General features: G+C 41.7%; 1 protein-coding gene across 1 annotated transcript in view; it reads left to right on the top strand.

Moving 5' to 3' along the window:
- The first annotated feature begins 2,836 nt into the window (after positions 1-2,836).
- LOC121573687 (gap junction delta-2 protein-like) overlaps positions 2,837-20,590 on the top strand; it is a 30,721-nt gene continuing 12,967 nt past the window's right edge. Inside the window, exon 1 of the mRNA XM_041885851.2 lies at positions 2,837-4,269. Coding sequence (XP_041741785.1) covers positions 4,193-4,269 — 77 coding nt within the window. The 5' untranslated portion in view covers positions 2,837-4,192. The remainder of the gene's footprint in view (positions 4,270-20,590) is intronic.

Below are 20,590 nucleotides of genomic sequence, written 5' to 3'. Positions count from 1 at the left end.
CCTAAAGTTGAAAGGGTAGCTGAGTTGATACTGATGTATTAATCAACTGGAGCTCATCCCTTTACTGTCCTGCTGAGAGCCTGTACAGCCACTAGATGGCAGCCTCTCCAAAGACTGGACAGGGGCCCATGTGCAGAAAAATCCACAGGAGAACGATAGTGTTTAGAGGAGTCTGCTCCCTGATTAACATTACCTACACACCCCTGAGGTCTGCTGCACACCAATCCTTGCATCCCCCCTCCCTTCAGAGACACATTGACCTACGTAGTTCATACACAATCATTATTATTTTTGTTAAGTGACCCCTATTCTATTCATGACATTGCCTACATTGAGGTCGTGAACAGTGTTCTCTAGAGTACTGTAGGGGTAGCTGGATATCACTCCCTGACTTCACACTTTGGGTTATTAAATGTCCGAGTTCTTTTCATCCTATTTGATTCATAATCAACATTCAAGCTTGAAGCCCAAAATATGGATTATCAATACAGGATTATGACAAGGGAATAGCAACATCTATTATTAATGATCAGCATCTTTGTGACAAGAAAATCATAAGAATTCCAGCTTTAAAATAGTCTTTTTGGAATATCCGTTAATCTAAGATGTCATTTTCCTGTTAATTCATTAATGCAATTCATAAATGCATTGCTGTATGAATAATATTGTGTGTGTATTTCATTGTTTGCTTGTGCCTGTGTGTGTATGCGTATGTGTCTGTGTTTAAGCTGGCTGTTCCAGGTCACTGATAACACACCTGCGTCTCTCTCTCATGCGCCATAGAGCTTTATGCTCATTCATTCCTAGCCCCAGCCAGCTGACAACAGCTCTCCAGAACCTCTCTCTGTCACTAACTACTAACCCAGGCCCAAACATATTCCACTGATGCACCTCAGTCAGAGCTGTTGCGTTCTGTCTGCCTACCACAGGACTGATAAACCATGTGTCCTGGATGAGGATGAGACCCTAAGCCCCCTCGCCCAATATGCTGAACACACAATGCTCCCTCCCTCCCTATCTGCTCTCACACACAAACACATACACATGTACAAAGAGCTAGATAAGTCAATCCTTGAGTCACTGCAGATGTTGCTGTGTAAGGGCTGTGGTTCTGAACTTGCTCCCTCTAGCCTGGTTGCCTGCTGAAGCCGTGGCTGGTTTTATAAAAGGGAATGCAATAACAATGCATGCACTGTTACCATGACATCACACATGCACGTGTCCTACTCACCTCTCACAAACCTGCACGCAACCTGAACCCCAACCCCCACTCCTCCCTCCCTCTCTCCCTAACTCTTACATCCCTCTCTTTCACCTTATGGCCCAAGAATCCATATCTCTGTCTGCCCTGTCTTCCCCTTGATGCTGTTACTGTTGGCTATACACAGGTGTGGTAGAGTGTGTTTGTGTGTGTGTGTGTGTCTGTGGGTGGATGGGTGGGGGTAGCCTACAGTATATAAATCAAATTTTATTTGTCACATACACATGTTTAGCAGATGTTATTGCGGGTGTAGTGAAATGCTTGTGCTTCTAGCTCTGTCAGTGCAGTAATATCTAACAAGTAATATCTAACCATTTCACAACATATACCCAATACAGACCCATGGGGCGACGCACAATTGGCCCAGCGTCATCCAGGGTAGGGGAGGGAATGGCCGGCAGGGATGTAGCTCAGTTGGTAGAGCATAGCGTTTGCAACGCCAGGGTTGTGGGTTCGATTCCCACGGGGGGCCAGTGGATAAGAGCGTCTGCTAAATGACTAAAAATGTAAATGTAAATCTAGTAAGGAATGGAATTTAAGAATATTACATATATGGACAAGCAATGACAGAGCGGCATGGACTAAGATACGGTAGAATATTATAGAATAGAATACAGTATATACATATGAGATGAGTAGTGCAAGATATGTAAACATTATTAAAGTGACTAGTGTTCCATTTCTTAAAGTGGCCAGTGATTTCAATAGGCAGCAGCAGCCTCTAATGTGCTAGTGATGGCTATTTAACAGTCTAACGGCCTTGAGATAGAAGCTGTTTTTCATTCTCTCGTTCCCAGCTTTAATGCACCTGTACTGACCTCACCTTCTGGATGAATGGGGGGTGAACAGGCAGTGGCTCGGGTGGTTGATGTCCTTGATGATCTTTTTGGCCTTCCTGTGACATTGGGTGCTGTAGGTGTCTTGTAGGGCGGGTAGTTTGCCCCCGGTAATGCGTTCAGCAGACTGCACCACCCTCTGGAGAGCCCTGCGGTTGCGGGCGGTGCAGTTGCCGTACCAGGTGGTGATACAGCCCGACAGGATGCTCTCAATTGTGCATCTGTAAAAGTTTGTGAGGGTTTTAGGTGCCAAGCCAGTCTCACACCGCCATAATATTAATCTAATGAATGCAGATTTCAATGTCACGGCAGAATACTGTACTGTGCTCATCTCACCAGAGAGAGAAGAGGGTGGAATGGAGAAGGGGAAATGGACAGAATGTGATAAAGTGAATGAGGAGGAGGGGGAGGAAAATACAGTAAGAGGAGAGGGTGAGAAGGTGAGGGCAGAGATAAATAGGTGTAGGGGGGTAGGGAGGAGGTGCAGAACCATGATTCTCTCCTGTAATCCTCTCAACAAAAGCCAGAGCCGGGTGATGTGTAACAGAAAGAACGAGAGTGAGAAAAAAAAGAGAGCGACCATGTGTACAAGAGGGTGATTAGAGACAGAGCGACAGTGAGAGAGAAAGATAGCTCTGCCAAGACTCCACACTGAGACAGAGGATTGCCAAAAAAAGCAGGGAAGGAGAGGTGGCGGTAGAATTGCTTATTCCAATAGTACAGGAGGAGAGAACGGCACAAGGGAGGGAGGAATTCTTGCAAGCACAAGTGAAGTAGCAATCCAAGCACATTTACTAGAGAAGGAAAGAGGGTAGAGAGAGGGAAAGAGAGTGAGCAGGTATGGGGGGGGAGTGTGGCATGCTTACGGAGTGTGACATTGATAGAGCGAACCAGAGAGCGAGCGAGAGCGCAGAAAGTATAGTGAGGAACAAGGAGTGAGACCTAGAGAGAAATAAGTAATCACAGAGAGACTAAGCTCAACACACAAACACAAGGAGAGGGGGAAGGAGGAAGCGAGGAGAGAAAAAGAGCAGAGCTAGTGAGAGAGTGAAAGGAGAGGAGCGAGATGATGGAGTCCAGAAATAGTTTTACAGGAGGATAGCCACTCATCCCTGCTCTCTGCGGCAGACATGACTCCAGGCGGAGGACTCTGCTGAAATTAGCCAGAGGGACGATACAGGACAGCAGGTCTGCAGCACCACTGCCTCAGTGTATGCAACAAGGCAGTTGATTTGTTACTGAGGGAGTGTGTGTGTCAGTGTGTATGTGTATGTGCCGGCGGGCTTTTTACAGTTTCTTGTAGTGATTGGGGGAGGAGCCACCGTTTCTCATGACAAGGAAATTCAGTAAGCAATACTGTGCATGGCAGGAGCTTTATGTGCAAATGTGTCTTTACAGTCTAGTGTCGTAAATGCAGCTAGGATCCTGGGCCGTGACAGTCGGTCATCGAGTTTTTGTGTGTGAGTGTGTCTACGGCTCTGCATGGAGGTGAGCAGAAGAAGGGTCAGCTGGGTACAGTGTGCTGGGTTTGAGGAGGAAGGTTACAGGGAAGGTACTGAACACAGTGCAAGGACAAGAGCTTCGCACCGATGGGAAGGAGTGCATCTGAGGTACCAGGAGAGACCTGGGTGTAGGGTGGAGGACAGAGAGAGAGAGGGCAGGGAATAGAGAGAGTGAGGGGGAGAAAAAGGGGGAGGAGGGAGATATAAAGGAGGAGGGAGAGAGAGAGAGCGAGATCATGGCTGTCAGATACAGTGAGCTATAGCATAGATCTGAGTGGTGCGGCACGGGGAGGACAAGCTTCACTGCGGAGGGAGGGAGAGAGAGAGAGAGAGAGACGGCACCGCTCCTCTGCCAGGAAGAGAAGAACAGGACCGGACCGAGGGAGGACACACACGTTCACTCCCACAGAGAACCATCGGCCAGGTCAACGAGTAGGGGTCAGGAGAAGCTGGTGCAGGACGGGGGTGGATGCGCCCCCCCCGGCTGGGGACTGTCAGGAGCGCTGAGCCCAAGAGGAGGGGGAGGAGGAGGGGAAGGAAGAGGGGGAGAGCCCCGGAGCCCCTGTTCCTCTGTAGGCTGAACCTGTCTTTCGATGACCATGGGGGAGTGGACCATTCTGGAGCGGCTTCTCGAGGCTGCTGTCCAGCAACATTCTACCATGATTGGGAGGTAAGACTTTCTTGCCACTCATCACCAGTGTGTATGTGTGTGTAAAAGTTTTTTTTCTTCTTAATTTTTGTATGTTTGTGTGATGATTGTGTTTTTCTGATTGAAAGTGTGTGTGTGTCCCATCAGTAGCCTCTAGTCTCAGCCTCCCCTCCCCTCACTGGCCCTCCCTGCCCTTCTGGTGCCCATCATTAGTTAAGGGATAAGCTAATTGCACATAATACATAGCTGGTATTACTAGGCATTAGGGTTAATTCAGCCGAGCTCCTGTGTTGATTCCAACTATTGGCCCTGGTATTGATGGAGGGGCAATGGGGGATCTCTAGTAGAAGAGGAGAGAGAGAGACAGACCAAGACAGAGGACAGAAATGGAGGTGTGGAAGAGAGCGGAGATGGAGTTGAAGGTGGAAGAAATTATTCTGAACTTGGCAAGGACGAGATTGCTTCTTGTGTAAATTGAGGCTGTCTACTGAAGTCTGGTTTTGTGTGTTCTCTAGTTACTGCAGTGTAGTGGTAGAAGGTCATGCATGAGCAGATTGGAGTCTTATTAGCAGTGGAGACATGTATTGAGGACAAACATGTAATATCTTCTGGGGTGTAAAAAATCTGCTTCATTGTCTCTCGCCTGTATGATTAGTCAAATTCAAAGTGTGATTTTCCACCCATTAACCACAATGTGAGTTACTGGTAAACTGCACTCGCCCTATGTATGGAATAATCACACACAGATTGCAGTACAGTGCAGTAGAGAATACATCTAGTGTACTCTCTCTCTCTGTCCTTCCGTGTTGAGCTGGGGAGCTTGGCTACAGAGCTTGGCTACTTGTGTTAGCATGGAGGCCAACTACACTGCTGTGCTCATTAACCTCAACCCCAGGTAGTCCCCTGCAGCTAGGGCAACGCCTGACCTCCTCTCCCATCCATCTCTGTGTGTGTCTGTGTATGTGTGTGTACATAATGTCTATCAGAGTATGTGGCTATATACAGTAGAGGAGAGTGGTGTAAGTCGTGCCAAAGGGTTAGTTGAGGCACCCCTTGTTTCTAGGAAACCATACACAAAATCATGTGACCAAATATTTAGGAAGAGGTCGTCATTTCATGGAGTCTGTGAAGGAAGAAACCACATGGAAAAAGTGGTAAGCAAGTTAGGTCCAAAAAACTGATTTTCACAAAGTCAAATTAATTTACTGTGTTATAAGTTTAATGATGCTTGTATCTAAACCAAAGTAGATAGTTCAAATAATGTTTTAAACATCAGTTGGGGTCTCAATAAGGTACAATATGAGGTCCTAAACCTAGCATGAAAGTGCATCCTTGTAGCTTTGTGGGCTAATTTAGTAAAAATGGTAGCTTTAAGGTAAATTGTGCCATCTGTCCAGGGGAAAGTTGAGCCTATGGCTAATCAATATACCCTATACAAATGATGATTACATTTTGTCTGTTTTATGCATAATATGGATAGTATTTTGAAGATACCTTGCATTCATGTGATTAGTCAAGTTCAAATTATGAAAAATGCCTTCCACAGTTGGGTTCGCCCCCCCTCTAGGCCACAATTGAAGTGTTTTCTTCCCAGGTGTAATGCAAGGCATTATCGCTGGGATATGAGGTTACACCAGGGCCTGATCTTATGTTGAAGGTGTTTTTAAAAAGTACAAAGTGTTTAAAAAGTTTACCCTGTCCCTATGCTCTATTTACCCTGTCCCTATGCTCTATTTACCCTGTCCCTATGCTCTATTTACCCTGTCCCTATTCTCTATTTACCCTGTCTCTATTCTCTATTTACCCTGTCCCTATGCTCTATTTACCCTGTCCCTGTGCTCTATTTACCCTGTCTCTATGCTCTATTTACCCTGTCCCTATACTCTATTTACCCTGTCCCTATGCTCTATTTACCCTGTCCCTATGCTCTATTTACCCTGTCCCTATGCTCTATTTACCCCGTCCCTATGCTCTATTTACCCTGTCCCTATGCTCTATTTACCCGTCCCTATGCTCTATTTACCCTGTCCCTATGCTCTATTTACCCTGTCCCTATGCTCTATTTACCCTGTCCCTATGCTCTATTTACCCCGTCCCTATGCTCTATTTACCCTGTCCCTATGCTCTATTTACCCTGTCCCTATGCTCTATTTACCCTGTCCCTATGCTCTATTTATCCTGTCCCTATGCTCTATTTACCCTGTCCCTATGCTCTATTTACCCTGTCCCTATGCTCTATTTACCCTGTCCCTATACTCTATTTACCCCGTCCCTATGCTCTATTTACCCCGTCCCTATGCTCTATTTACCCTGTCCCTATGCTCTATTTACCCTGTCCCTATGCTCTATTTACCCTGTCCCTATGCTCTATTTACCCTGTCCCTATGCTCTATTTACCCTGTCCCTATTCTCTATTTACCCTGTCCCTATGCTCTATTTACCCTGTCCCTATGCTCTATTTACCCTGTCCCTATGCTCTATTTACCCTGTCCCTATGCTCTATTTACCCTGTCCCTATGCTCTATTTACCCTGTCCCTATGCTCTATTTACCCCATACCCGAGGTAAGTTGTGCCAAGAGACCACTTTTTTTGCTAAGCTAAGCTAAGTTTTCAAAACTGTTATTATGAATTCTGATTATTTCCAAGGATACACAACATCCTGAAATATATGTAGTTATCTTTGTTAGAAAGAATACTATATTTCCCTTGATGTAGTGATGCTGAATGTAAAAAAATTCTCAACATACAGTGGGGAAAAAAGTATTTAGTCAGCCACCAATTGTGCAAGTTCTCCCACTTAAAAAGATGAGAGAGGCCTGTAATTTTCATCATAGGTACACGTCAACTATGACAGACAAATTGAGAGAAAAACATCCAGAAAATCACATTGTAGGATTTTTAATGAATTTATTTTCAAATGATGGTGGAAAATTAATATTTGGTCACCTACAAGCAAGCAAAATTTCTGGCTCTCACAGACCTGTAACTTCTTCTTTAAGAGGCTCCTCTGTCCTCCACTCGTTACCTGTATTAATGGCACCTGTTTGAACTTGTTATCAGCATAAAAGACACCTGTCCACAACCTCAAACAGTCACACTCCAAACTCCACTATGGCCAAGACCAAAGAGCTGTCAAAGGACACCAGAAACAAAATTGTAGACCTGCACCAGGCTGGGAAGACTGAATCTGCAATAGGTAAGCAGCTTGGTTTGAAGAAATCAACTGTGGGAGCAATTATTAGGAAATGGAAGACATACAAGACCACTGATAATCTCCCTCGATCTCGACGCAAGATCTCACCCCGTGGGGTCAAAATGATCACAAGAACGGTGAGCAAAAATCCCAGAACCACACGGGGGGACCTAGTGAATGACCTGCAGAGAGCTGGGACCAAAGTAACAAAGCCTACCATCAGTAACACACTACGCCGCCAGGGACTCAAATCCTGCAGTGCCAGACGTGTCCCCCTGCTTAAGCCAGTACATGTCCAGGCCCGTCTGAAGTTTGCTAGAGTGCATTTGGATGATCCAGAAGAGGATTGGGAGAATGTCAGATGGTCAGATGAAACCAACATAGAACTTTTTGGTAAAAACTCAACTCGTCGTGTTTGGAGGACAAAGAATGCTGAGTTGCATCCAAAGAACACCATACCTACTGTGAAGCATGGGGGTGGAAACATCATGCTTTGGGGCTGTTTTTCTGCAAAGGGACCAGGACGACTGATCCGTGTAAAGGAAAGAATGAATGGGGCCATGTATCGTGAGATTTTGAGTGAAAACCTCCTTCCATCAGCAAGGGCATTGAAGATGAAACGTGGCTGGGTCTTTCAGCATGACAATGATCCCAAACACACCGCCCGGGCAACGAAGGAGTGGCTTCGTAAGAAGCATTTCAAGGTCCTGGAGTGGCCAATCCAGTCTTCAGATCTCAACCCCATAGAAAATCTTTGGAGGGAGTTGAAAGTCTGTGTTGCCCAGCGACAGCCCCAAAACATCACTGCTCTACAGGAGATCTGCATGGTGGAATGGGCCAAAATACCAGCAACAGTGTGTGAAAACCTTGTGAAGACTTACAGAAAACGTTTGACCTGTGTCATTGCCAACAAGGGGTATATAACAAAGTATTGAGAGACTTTTGTTATTGACCAAATACTTATTTTCCACCATAATTTGCAAATCAATTCATAAAAAATCCTACAATGTGATCTTCTGGATTTTTTTTTCTCATTTTGTCTGTCATAGTCGACGTGTACCTATGATGAAAATTACAGGCCTCTCTCATCTTTTTAAGTGGGAGAACTTGCACAATTGGTGGCTGACTAAATACTTTTTTACCCCACTGTACCCCACTCTCCCCTAGGCTACATAGAGAGACTAAGAGGACATTTTTGTAGCGCAAAAGCACTGTGCAAAGTGCAAACATTACCATAAACCTCATTATAATCTGGAAGCATAATTTAATTAGAAATTTTTCTTCAACAATGCGCATTATGAATTATGTATTGCTCAATTTACTAAACTTCAGTTACATAATCACCTAAATAATCAAATTGGAGGCGATTATTTAACTTGAGTTTACTAAACTGAGCAATACATAAATAGCCTCTTCATAACACAAATTGTTTAAGAAAAGTTTCAAATGAAATCATGTTGCCAGATTATTATGAGGTTTATGGTAATTTTTTCACTTTGCACAGTGCTTTTGCCCATCTTCCGAAAACATCTGAAAGAGTATGTTAAATAATCCCACAGCACATCACCTTCTCACCCCCCCCACCCCACCCCCTGCTTTTGTGAACTAACACTCACTTACACTTCACTTCTTTTAAGAGCGTCTGCTAAATGACTAAAATGTAAATAACTAAAGTGGTAATGTGAAATGGTTGGCCCTATAGTGCACCACAGATTTTGGTCTCCTATTTGATGGCTGGAAGTTTGTACATTTTGTCCCTCAGTAGCCTAGTTAGATTCTTCTGGTTGCTCCTGCAGGTCGGTCGATGCTGCTTGGGAGGACATGAGGGTGTGTTGTAAATGATCCCTTAGTGTTTGGGCCATGTTCAATCTGTTTGGCCAACAGAACTGTCTGTTTGGCCTCTAGACATTAGCAGTAACTGATATCTCTGTGGTGGTCCATTATGCCTGTCTGTGTGAACTTAGATGCTTATAGCTATTGCAGCTACGGGACTAAGTGTTTAGATACATTCATAGTGTATACAGGTTGCCTGGCTACCCAGACTCCTTGCTCTAGGCAAACGCTATGCCCACGGACGTTCGTTTCTTCTCCGCAATGAGTCTGGATCTGAGTACCTCCCCAACCCTTCACTGAATGCGAACACATTCGGGGCCATCTGATTGGTGCAGAAACCGATGGGCTGGGCCAGAGCCAGAACACATGTGGGTACAGCAGCGTTTTGAGAATTCGTAATTGGCCTTGATACTCTGATTGGTTAGAGATGATCCTATCGCTGATGACTTTGTTTTGTACAACGCCCCTCGTGCCCCTCGTCACCACAAATGACTTCAATGATGGCGGTCTCATTTCAAGTACTGTATGTAGCGAACGACAGAGCAGCGGAAATATTTTAGTGTGTCGTCGAGCTAGTATAAAGGATGATTATTTAGGCTACTGTAATGTGTTGGTGTAAGGCTGTGAAGTTGTGTTTCATGTGGTCAGACTGCTATTTCAGAGAAGTGTTTCTGGTAGACTCATTATACTTCAGGGTCAGGTCACTTGTGTTATGTGGAAGGATATTTAATTAGCAGTGGTCTGATTAGAATGCATGTATATATGACCGTTCTGGTATAATCCTGCTGACTAGATTATCTTCTGACTTCAAATCAAGTCTCTTGCTTCCTCCTGCAGTCACTGTGGTGTATACTCTCTCTGTGTGTTTGTCCTAACTGTCCTCTATAACCTTTCTCCTCACACACTCCCCCTCTTTCTCTGCTTCCATTTGAGATACACAAACACACACACCTGTGATCTCCCTTACAAAGCTGTAATGCTTTGTAAGGGAGAAATAAGCCTGGGGGTTCCTGTATTAAATCAGAGTTAAACACCTTGCAGGTAAAAGAGAAAGGAAGTGTGTTGATGCATCATTTTCTACACTGCAATGCTGTTGTGGGGTCAGTGCCAGAGAGGAGGGGAGAGAGGGGATAATGGAGGACTAGGAGATCAGGGAGAGATGAAACAATGGAAATGAGGAGATGGATGGATGGGGAGGAAGGGATAAAGCTGCAGAGGCTGAGGAAAGAGAGGTGTTTGGAGCATGAATACACATAGGAAGGAGGGAAGAGAGGGAGAAAAAGAGGGGATGGTTCTATGTGCAGACGATCTGAGTTGGCAGCACAGGTTGTTATCATGATCAGTGGCATGCAGTGGTGGAAAAAGTACCCAATTGTCATACTTGAGTAAAAGTAAAGATACCTTAATATAAAATGACTCAATTAAAAGTGAAAGTCACCCAGTAAAATACTACTTGAGTAAAAGTCTAAAAGTATTTTTTTTTAAATATACTTAACTATCAAAAGTAAATGTTATTGCTAAAATATACTTACATATCAAAAGTAAAAGTATAAATCATTTGACATTACTTATATATATTTTTTTTTACAGAGCCAGGGGAACACTCAAGACATAATTTGTGTTTAGTGAGTCCGCCTGATCGGATGCAGTAGGCGCCTGATCGGATGCAGTAGGGATGACCAGTGATGTTCTCTTGATAAGTGTAACGAGTACTTTTTGGTGTCAGGGAAAATGTATGGAGTAAAAAGTACATAATTTTCTTTAGGAATGTAGTGGAGTAAAAGTTGTGTTTTTATATATATATATATATATATATATCGAGAGAGAGAGAGAGAGAGAGAGAGAGAGAGAGAGAGAGAGAGAGAGAGAGAGAGAGAGAGAAGAGAGAGAGAGAGAGAGAGAGAGAGAGAGAGAGAGAGGAGAGAGAGAGGGAGAGAGAGAGAGAGAGAGAGAGAGAGAGAGAGAGAGAGAGAGAGAGAGAGAGAGAGAGAGAGAGAGAGAGAGAGAGAGAGAGAGAGAGAGAGAGAGAGAGAGAGAGAGAGAGAGAGAGGAGAGAGAGAGAGAGAGAGAGAGGAAAAAAAAAGAGGAGAGAGAGAGAGAGAGAGAGAGAGAGAGAGAGAGAGAGAGAGAGAGAGAGAGAGAGAGAGAGAGAGAGAGATTCGTTCATTATGAAATTAGCTGTGTCTTATTATGGAGATATGCTCCATATGAGATTACATTACATTTTCACTCTGGGTGTCCAGTATGTGTGGCTGAACATTATGTGACAGCTCTCTGTTTTTGTGCCCTTGGTGTTAGTGCACTGTCCATAATGTATATGTTACTGCTAGTTCTGTCTGTATGCATGCCTATTTGTGAGTGCTAGTATGTGAATGCACCAATTTGTAAGTCGCTCTGGATAAGAGCGTCTGCTAAATGACGTAAATGTGCCCTTGAGCAAGGCACTTAACCCTAATTGCTCCTGTAAGTCGCTCTGGATAAGAGCGTCTGCTAAATGACTAAAATGTAATGTAAATGTATACATAGCATGTGAGATCATGACCTTGTGTATACATGAGTCTGTGAGCATCGTGTGTGTGCGCGCGCATTTGTGTGATGTGTGTTTTCTCAGTTCATCTGGTGTCAGTGCTCAGGGCCGGTGTTGCCCCTGGAGGCTGACAGCAACAGCTGCTGTGTGGATGAATGTGTGTGAGAGCCTCTGGGAGAGCCAGGGCCTGCATGTCCAGCCAACTCACCAGCTACTACAGGAGCTACCATAGGACCTAACACTGGAGCTATAAACACACAGGTTAGACAGCCTACACATCAGCTAAACTGAAGTATACTGTAGAAGCAATACAGGACAGCTACAGAGCATTTAGAGGCTATGCATAAAATGCATTGGCTATAAAGCCTTCAAGGCCATACAATACTACCAACACACCATTTCAAGTATAAACCATTTTCACATTGCAGATATTTCAACAGACACCGGCTCTATGCTCAGTGTACTGGCTGTTTCTACCTTTCAGCATAACTTTAAGAGCTCTAGTAGCCTGCTCCGATTTATGATTATGACATCATCCTAAATCCAAAGATAGCTTTTGAGACTCAATTATCCACTTGGGCTGCAATCAGACATGCTCTTTAGCTGGATGAGCTAATTGGGTCTCCAGTTAGAGACCTGGCTGTGGTGGATCGCCTGAGGCTGCAGGGTGGTTCACATCACATTGCATACCAGCCAAGAACGCCTTCATCACTGGTACATTCATCTGGACAGGCTGTTTCTATAGTAACTCACAACTGTGTATAAGCACGCTGGTTGCTGTGTATACTCATTATGAGCACTGATCAAATGCAATACATATGCAGATCTGAAGATGTTAAACCTTGAAAAGTATGATTTCGTCACTTACGTCGATCCTGTGGCTTTCTAGAGCTTCGTTTATACCTGGCGCTAACATGCATCGTTGGTCCTGAACTTGTCTATATTCTGATTGTGCCACATTTTCAGATATGCATCTACACATGGTATTAAAATGTGTCTCTCATCCGTCCACTGTGTCCGCATTGAGACCAAAATTCCTGGTCCCTCCCTGTATGGAAATTATTTACATTTACATTTTAGTCATTTAGCAGACACTCTTATCCAGAGCAACTTACAGTTAGTGAGTGCATACATTTTCATACTGGCCCCCCGTGGGAAATGAACCCACAACCCTGGCGTTGCAAGCGCCATGCTCTACCAACTGAGCTACAGGGGACTACTATTTGACAGATATTATTTCTAAAATAATATTTATGTATTAATTTTAAGACACATTGATGACATAAGTCAATGGTGCCATCTGTAAATGATTTTAATGCGGAATAATGATGATTCAAATGGTTTCACTGAGTACGTTTACATGCACAGTAATAATTTGATGTTAAACTGATTATGGCAGTAGGCAGATTATACAATAGTCATGTAAACACTTTACTCTGCTTATCTTAATCGGCGTAAGGTCAAAATCGAAGTAAGCATATGCCGATTAAGACGTAGTTTTCTGAGCAATCTTTTGAATTATTAGGACATGTAAACACCTTAATTGACATTCCAGCTGTGTATTTGATCTGCACATGTGCTAGAACCAGATGAGCGAGCCTCCCTCTTTAGCGTGAGTGAAGTGAGTTCAGAACAACTGAATGTATGCGTCTTATAAAGTGTGTATGTGAAAACTAATTCTATGTCCGAACTCAAATATGTTTCCCAAAAATAACATGGTTGCTGTGGTATAACTTTTATTTTGATTGATGATTTTCTGCATTTATCAGAGTGCCATCAGGGAGCCTGATTTCAGATGTGTCCATGTAAACAAGATTTTTAGGGAAATCATTCTTCTTGCAAAGCATGTAAATGTATTAAATCGAACTATTATATTAATCTGACTATCCACAATAATCTCATTATTGTGTGCATGTTACCATACTCACTGTCCAGATCTGTCTACACTTGTGAGATATCCAGACACAATGCGTGCCTCACTACCTCCGGAGGTCGTCAGGAAGATCTGATCATAATTAGGTCACTATGTGTCTTTTGATCGTCTACACCTGTTTACAAATGTGGGCACAATCAGGATGTGGACACAATCAGAACAAAGGACGCATGTACAGGGTTTAGGACACACTGTAGGGCACTCAGTGGCTGCATTTACAAAGGCAGCCAAATTCTGATATTTATTCCACTGATTGGTATTTTGACCAATGACATTAGATCTTTTCACATCAGATCTTTTTAAGAGCTGATCTGATTGGTCAAAAGTGCACTATTAGTGAAAAAAAGATCAGAATTGGGCTGCCTGTGTAAACGCAGCCAGTGTTAGATTGACTGATGTAAGACATGATAATTTTTCAGCCTGTCTTGCTGTGAGTGATCTGAGGCCGGAGCTTTGATGCCGTAGGACAGCGCTGTGTAGATGTGGGGCCTGGATCCCCATCCTTGATCTTCTGGACCAATCAATGGCCTCGTGTACATTACGCCTTTGGCTTGATTGAAGAGCTTCCAAAAAAGCAGCGAACTTCTAATGATAGTCTAAAATCTTTTTGATCATCTGCAGTGGGCATTGGATATTCTGCTGGTGAGGGCCCAAGGGCCTTCCTGCCTTAAATTGCTCTAATGTATAGGCTTTTCTCTCTCTGCATGGTTTAACAACTCTGATGTTTGTAGATGACCTTCTTCCACTGCTTTTTGCTAATGCAGCAATCTACTCAATGCTCATTATCCTGTTCCACAGCAGAATACCACACACACACACACACACACGGAATCCCAACCATCTCACACCTACACACAGACAGTCCAACACTTGCATAAACCAACAGTTCAGTACTGCAGTAAAACTCACACTGTGCACCACCATCACATATCCCTAGTCAAGCATTGCAGGAAAAGCAACCCTGGGAATTCTGCAGAGTCTAATAGATGGGAGGGAAACTTAATGACCTGTGCCTTTCTAAGGAAATACAAAACATGGAAATATCCAACCCTATTCAATACAATAATATATTAAACAATATAGCTGTAAGCAGCAATGAAAGGGGTTCACAGGATGACAGAAAGGACACAAGATCAGTTGGATAACAAAGCAAGCATTATATCATGTAGGAACTATCTTCCTTTATGTGCAATCAGTGAAAGCATCACTATGGTTATCTCTCAATACCACAAGGATGACACAAGTGAAGTTTAGTTTAGTGCTGTAGTGTGGTTATCTTTGAATGCACCAGGTAATCATTTTTAAAGTCATTACTTAATGTATTGAGTTTATATATCAATTCTGGGGTCAATTTGACTAATGGTTTATGTTTCAGATTTGTGAAATATTTTCAATGTTATTTTCACTATATTTCCCATCGTTCATCTGCACAATTTAAATCTCACATTCATTTGCATGAGACAAAGTCCACTCGGTCAATAGTTATTGCTCTAGTATCCTATGCCACTGGTGCCAATGACATCTATAGTGCCACCAACTGGTCTGGTGCAGCCATCTAAGGTTGCAGTGACTTTATATTCACACAGCTTCTAAGGACATATACATAAGGTTTACATTCCAAATTTCATGGCCCCATGTCCATAGGTTCAGTTCTTATAGCCCTGGTGTGATATGGTGCCATGTAGTGGTGTAGCGTGGCCGTCTCTGAATGCAGCAACTAATCATTCTCAAATTCATTAGAGGCTAATTAATTGAGTCTATATATCACATTTGGAGTCAATTTGACTTATGGTTCATGAGATGAAGATTTTACAAGTATGTGTAGCATTAGCATATGAGCTAACATGCATCTACAGGTACAGTGCAGCCATATTTGAATGCAGCAACTATTTATATATGGTTCATGAGAAGAGTTTTGAAGTATTCTTAGCATATTTTAGCATATTAGCGTATGTGCTAATACGCATCAACTAGTATAGTATGGCCATCTTTGAATGCATCAATATTATTTTCTCAAACTCTTCAGGGACTATTGTGATGAGTGCAAAGACCATATTTGTAGTGAATCTGACTTTTAGTCCATGAGAAGAAGATTTTTTACAATTATTTTAAGCATTAGCGTTACATAGTCAAAAAAGTTCATTGTTAATAGTTTCCTTATTTTTTAAAGATATCAATGCCAAACTTAACATGGTTTGTTACAGTAATGTCTCTGATGACCCCTAACGAGGCATAATGAACACATGCGTCATGTTGATTATAGGTAGGTTAGGAGTTAGAAACCATATAGTCCTATGCAGTGGGAGTGTGAACAGACAGCTTGTGTAGTGTTGTGTAGGTGTGGAGACGCATGCCTGGGCAGGGCCCGCTTCACTGATGCAGCACACAGCAGGTGTTTGAACAATCATGACAATCACTCATAGTGACCAGGCTGCACCAAGGGAACTGCTGCAACACAAACTCACTCAGAGCATCTCTGTGAAGACTTGACAGTGCAGAAAACGGATTTTCACCAAGTCAAATGAATTTATTGAGCTAGAGGTTTCATGATGCTTGTATCTAAACCAAAGTAGATAGTTTTTTAAGATTTTAAGATTGTTCTATACATCAGTTGGGGTCTCTATAAGCTTCAATATGAGGTCCTAAACCTAGTGCATCCTTGTAGCTGTGTGGGCTAATATAGTCAAAATGTTTGCATTGGGGTAAGTTGATCCAATGGTTGAGCCAATGCCAAGTTCAGCAAATGTAAGTGTTTTCTTCCTAGGCGTAATGCAAGGCATTATGGCTGGGATATGAGGTAACAACAGGGCCTGGCCTATGTTAAAGGTGTAAAAAAAAGTACAGTGTTTGTTAGGTGTTAAGCCGGTGTTAAAATATGCTTTCAATTATTAAATAACAAAGAACCTATTGTGATTGTGTTGAATTGTGTTTGGGAAATAAAGATAGACATGGTAATATTTCATTCAGTACAGAAATGTGTAGGCAGCATAACTTACCCTGTCCCGTGGCTCAACCTACCCCAAGAGACCACTTTTTTTGGAAACTGGATGTTTTCTAAACTGTAATGTTTCCATGAATTCTGATTATTTCCCAGGGATACACAACATCCTGAAATATATGTAGATGTCTTTGTTAGAAATAATACTATATTTCCCTTGACGGAGTGATGCTGAATGTTAAAATGGCTCAACTTACCTCACTATCCCCTACAGAAGGTTGTCTTGTTCTATTATACATTCAATACATTGGCAGGACAATCAGCTGCCAAAGCTGTATACATTCTCACATTTCAAAGCCCAGAGATACAGGAGGTATAATAAGGGTCTTTGCCATTGGCTTTTTGGAACAGGACACCAATTGCTCCTCATCTAGCAGTGTCTGTCAAATGCCTTGCTGAGAAGAAACATCAATACCCCTCACTTCATAGAGACTAACCTCCAAGTCCAGTCAAACCATCAAGGAGACAAACACTTACAGTTGAAGTCGGAAGTTTACATACATCTTAGCCAAATACATTTAAACTCAGTTTTTCACAATTCCTGACATTTAATCCTAGGAAAAATTCCCTGTCTTAGGTCAGTTAGGATCACCACTTTATTTTAAGAATGTGAAATGTCAGAATAATAGTATAGATAATTATTTATTTCAGCTTTTATTTCTTTCATCACATTCCCAGTGGGTCAGAAGTTTGCATACACTCAATTCGTATTTGGTAGCATTGCCTTTAAATAGTTTAACTTGGGTCAAACGTTTCGGGTAGCCTTCCACAAGCTTCCCACAATAAGTTGGGTGAATTTTGGCCCATTCCTCCTGACAGAGCTGGTGTAACTGAGTCAGGTTTGTAGGCCTCGTTGCTCGCACACGCATTTTCAGTTCTGCCTACAAATGTTCTATAGGATTGAGGTCGGGGCTTTGTGATGGCCACTCCAATACCTTGACTTTGTTGTCCTTAAGCCATTTTGCCACAACTTTGGAAGTATGCTTGGGGTCATTGTACATTTGGAAGACCCATTTGCGATCAACCATTAACTTCTTGACAGGGTTTGATGGCATACCAGTCGAGGTATACCAAACCTTTTTTGATATACTCAGAGGACCGTTATTAGCATGTTTTAACCACTCCTATGTAAATGGTAGATTATCAGACACTCAAGAAGAAGGTCTGATTTCATTATTACTGAAACAGGATACAAGTGGAAAATATAAAGATCCAGTCCATTTAAAAAATTGGAGGCCCCTTACACTTCAGTGTTCTGATGCAAAAATTTGAGCAAAATGTATAGCGCAGAGAATTAAAAAGGTATTGTCGGTCATTATTAATTCTAATCAGACAGGTTTTTTACATGGGCGATACATTGGAGATAATATAAGGCAAGTACTGGAAACAATAGAACACTATGAAAAATCTGGGAAACCAGGCCTACTATTCATAGCAGACTTCGAAAAGGCATTTGATAAAGTACGACTGGAGTTTATATATAAATGCCTGGAGCATTTCAATTTTGGACAATCTCTTATAAATTGGGTTAAAATCATGTATAGCAACCCTAGGTGTAAAATAGTAAATAATGGCTATTTCTCAGAAAGTTTTAAACTGTCAAGAGGTGTGAAACAAGGTTGTTCACTATCGGCATATCTATTTATTATTGCTATCGAGATGTTAGCTATTAAAATCAGATCCAACAATAATATCAAGGGATTAGAAATCCAGGGCTTAAAAACAAAGGTGTCATTGTACGCTGTTGATTCATGTTTTCTTTTAAATCCACAACTTGAATCCCTCCACAGCCTCATAGAGGATTTAGATACATTTTCTAACCTCTCTGGATTACAACCAAATTATGGTAAATGTACTATATTACATATTGGATCACTAAAAAATACAATCTTTACATTACCATGTAGTTTACCAATAAAATGGTCTGATGGTGATGTGGATATACTCGGAATACATATCCCAAATTAAATAAATGATCTCACTCCAATACATTTTAATAGAAAGTTAGCAAAAATAGATAAGATCTTGCTACCATGGAAAGGTAAATACCTGTCAATTTGTGGAAAAATCACCCTGATTAACTCTTTAGTATTATCCCAGTTTACCTATTTGCTTATGGTCTTGCCTACACCTAGCGAACAGTTTTTTAAATTATATGAGAAAAAAATATTCAATTTTATTTGGAACGGCAAGCCAGACAAAATTAAACGGGCCTATTTATATAATGAATATGAATTCGGAGGACAGAAATTATTAAATATTAAAGCATTAGACCTATCACTAAAAGCTTAAGTCATACAAATGTTATACTTAAATCCGAACTGGTTCTCTAGCAAATTAGTAAGATTGTCTCACCCAATGTTCAAGAATGGCCTTTTTCCCTTTATTCAGATTACAACCTCTCACTTTAAGTTATTTGAAAAGGAAATCATCTCCCAAATATCACTATTTCTAAAACAAGCCATAGAAAGTTGGTTGCAATTTCAATTTAATCCTCCAGAAACGATAGAACAAATAATACAACAAATATTGTGGTTAAACTCAAATATACTAAATGATAAAAACGTTTTTTTTTGACAAAAAAAAAAAAAAAGGTATAATCTTCGTAAATGGTATTATCGGTAGGACTGGTGGAGTTATGTCGCACATGCAGCTAACAAAAACATATGGAAATGTCTGCTCTACCCAAAATTACAACCAAATAATTGCAGCATTACCGCAAAAACGGAAAAGGAAAGTGGAAGGGGGAAAAAGTAAGGAACTTGTCGGCCTTGCATTAAAGAATATAATTGGTTAAAGAAAATTGTGATAAATAAAAAAGTATACCAGTTTCATTTAAGGACCAAAGGATTGACAGCCGTCCCATATAGATTGCAAAATAGTTGGGAAGAGATTTTTGACGTACCGATTCCATGGCATAGTGTTTATGAATTGATACGCAAAACGACGCCGGATTCAAAACGTATAATTTTTCAATTTAAATTATTTATATAAAATTCTTGCTACCAATAGAATGTTATTTATATGGGGGATACAATCTTCCCAGCTCTGCAGATTTTGCTGTGAAGAGACAAAATCATTAGATCATTTGTTTTGGTACTGTCCATTTGTAGCTTGTTTTTGGACACAGGTCCAGGAATGGCTAAAGGATTGCAATATTTACCTGGAACTAACCCTGCAGATAGCACTACTGGGTGATCTGAAAAGTCATAGTCAATCGATCAATAATATAATAGTACTTTTAGCAAAAATGTTTATTTTCAATTCACGATCTGTAGAAACAATGAGAATAGAAAGGTTCAGAACATTTGTAAAACATCACAGTACAGTTGAAAAATACAGTGGGGAAAAAAGTATTTAGTCAGTCACCAATTGTGCAAGTTCTCCCACTTAAAAAGATGAGAGAGGCCTGTAATTTTCATAATAGGTACACGTCAACTATGACAGACAAAATGAGAAAAAAAATCCAGAAAATCACATTGTAGGATTTTTTATGAATTTATTTGCAAATTATGGTGGAAAATAAGTATTTGGTCAATAACAAAAGTTTCTCAATACTTTGTTATATACCCTTTGTTGGCAATGACACAGGTCAAACGTTTTCTGTAAGTCTTCACAAGGTTTTCACACACTGTTGCTGGTATTTTGGCCCATTCCTCCATGCAGATCTCCTCTAGAGCAGTGATGTTTTGGGGCTGTCGCTGGGCAACACGGACTTTCAACTCCCTCCAAAGATTTTCTATGGGGTTGAGATCTGGAGACTGGCTAGGCCACTCCAGGACCTTGAAATGCTTCTTACGAAGCCACTCCTTCGTTGCCCGGGCGTTGTGTTTGGGATCATTGTCATGCTGAAAGAC

This window comes from Coregonus clupeaformis, chromosome 9 (genome assembly GCF_020615455.1).
Source record: "Coregonus clupeaformis isolate EN_2021a chromosome 9, ASM2061545v1, whole genome shotgun sequence".
Taxonomy (NCBI): Eukaryota; Metazoa; Chordata; class Actinopteri; order Salmoniformes; family Salmonidae; genus Coregonus; species Coregonus clupeaformis.
Note: the sequence above shows the minus strand (reverse complement) of the source record. Positions and strands in the feature narration are given on the sequence as shown.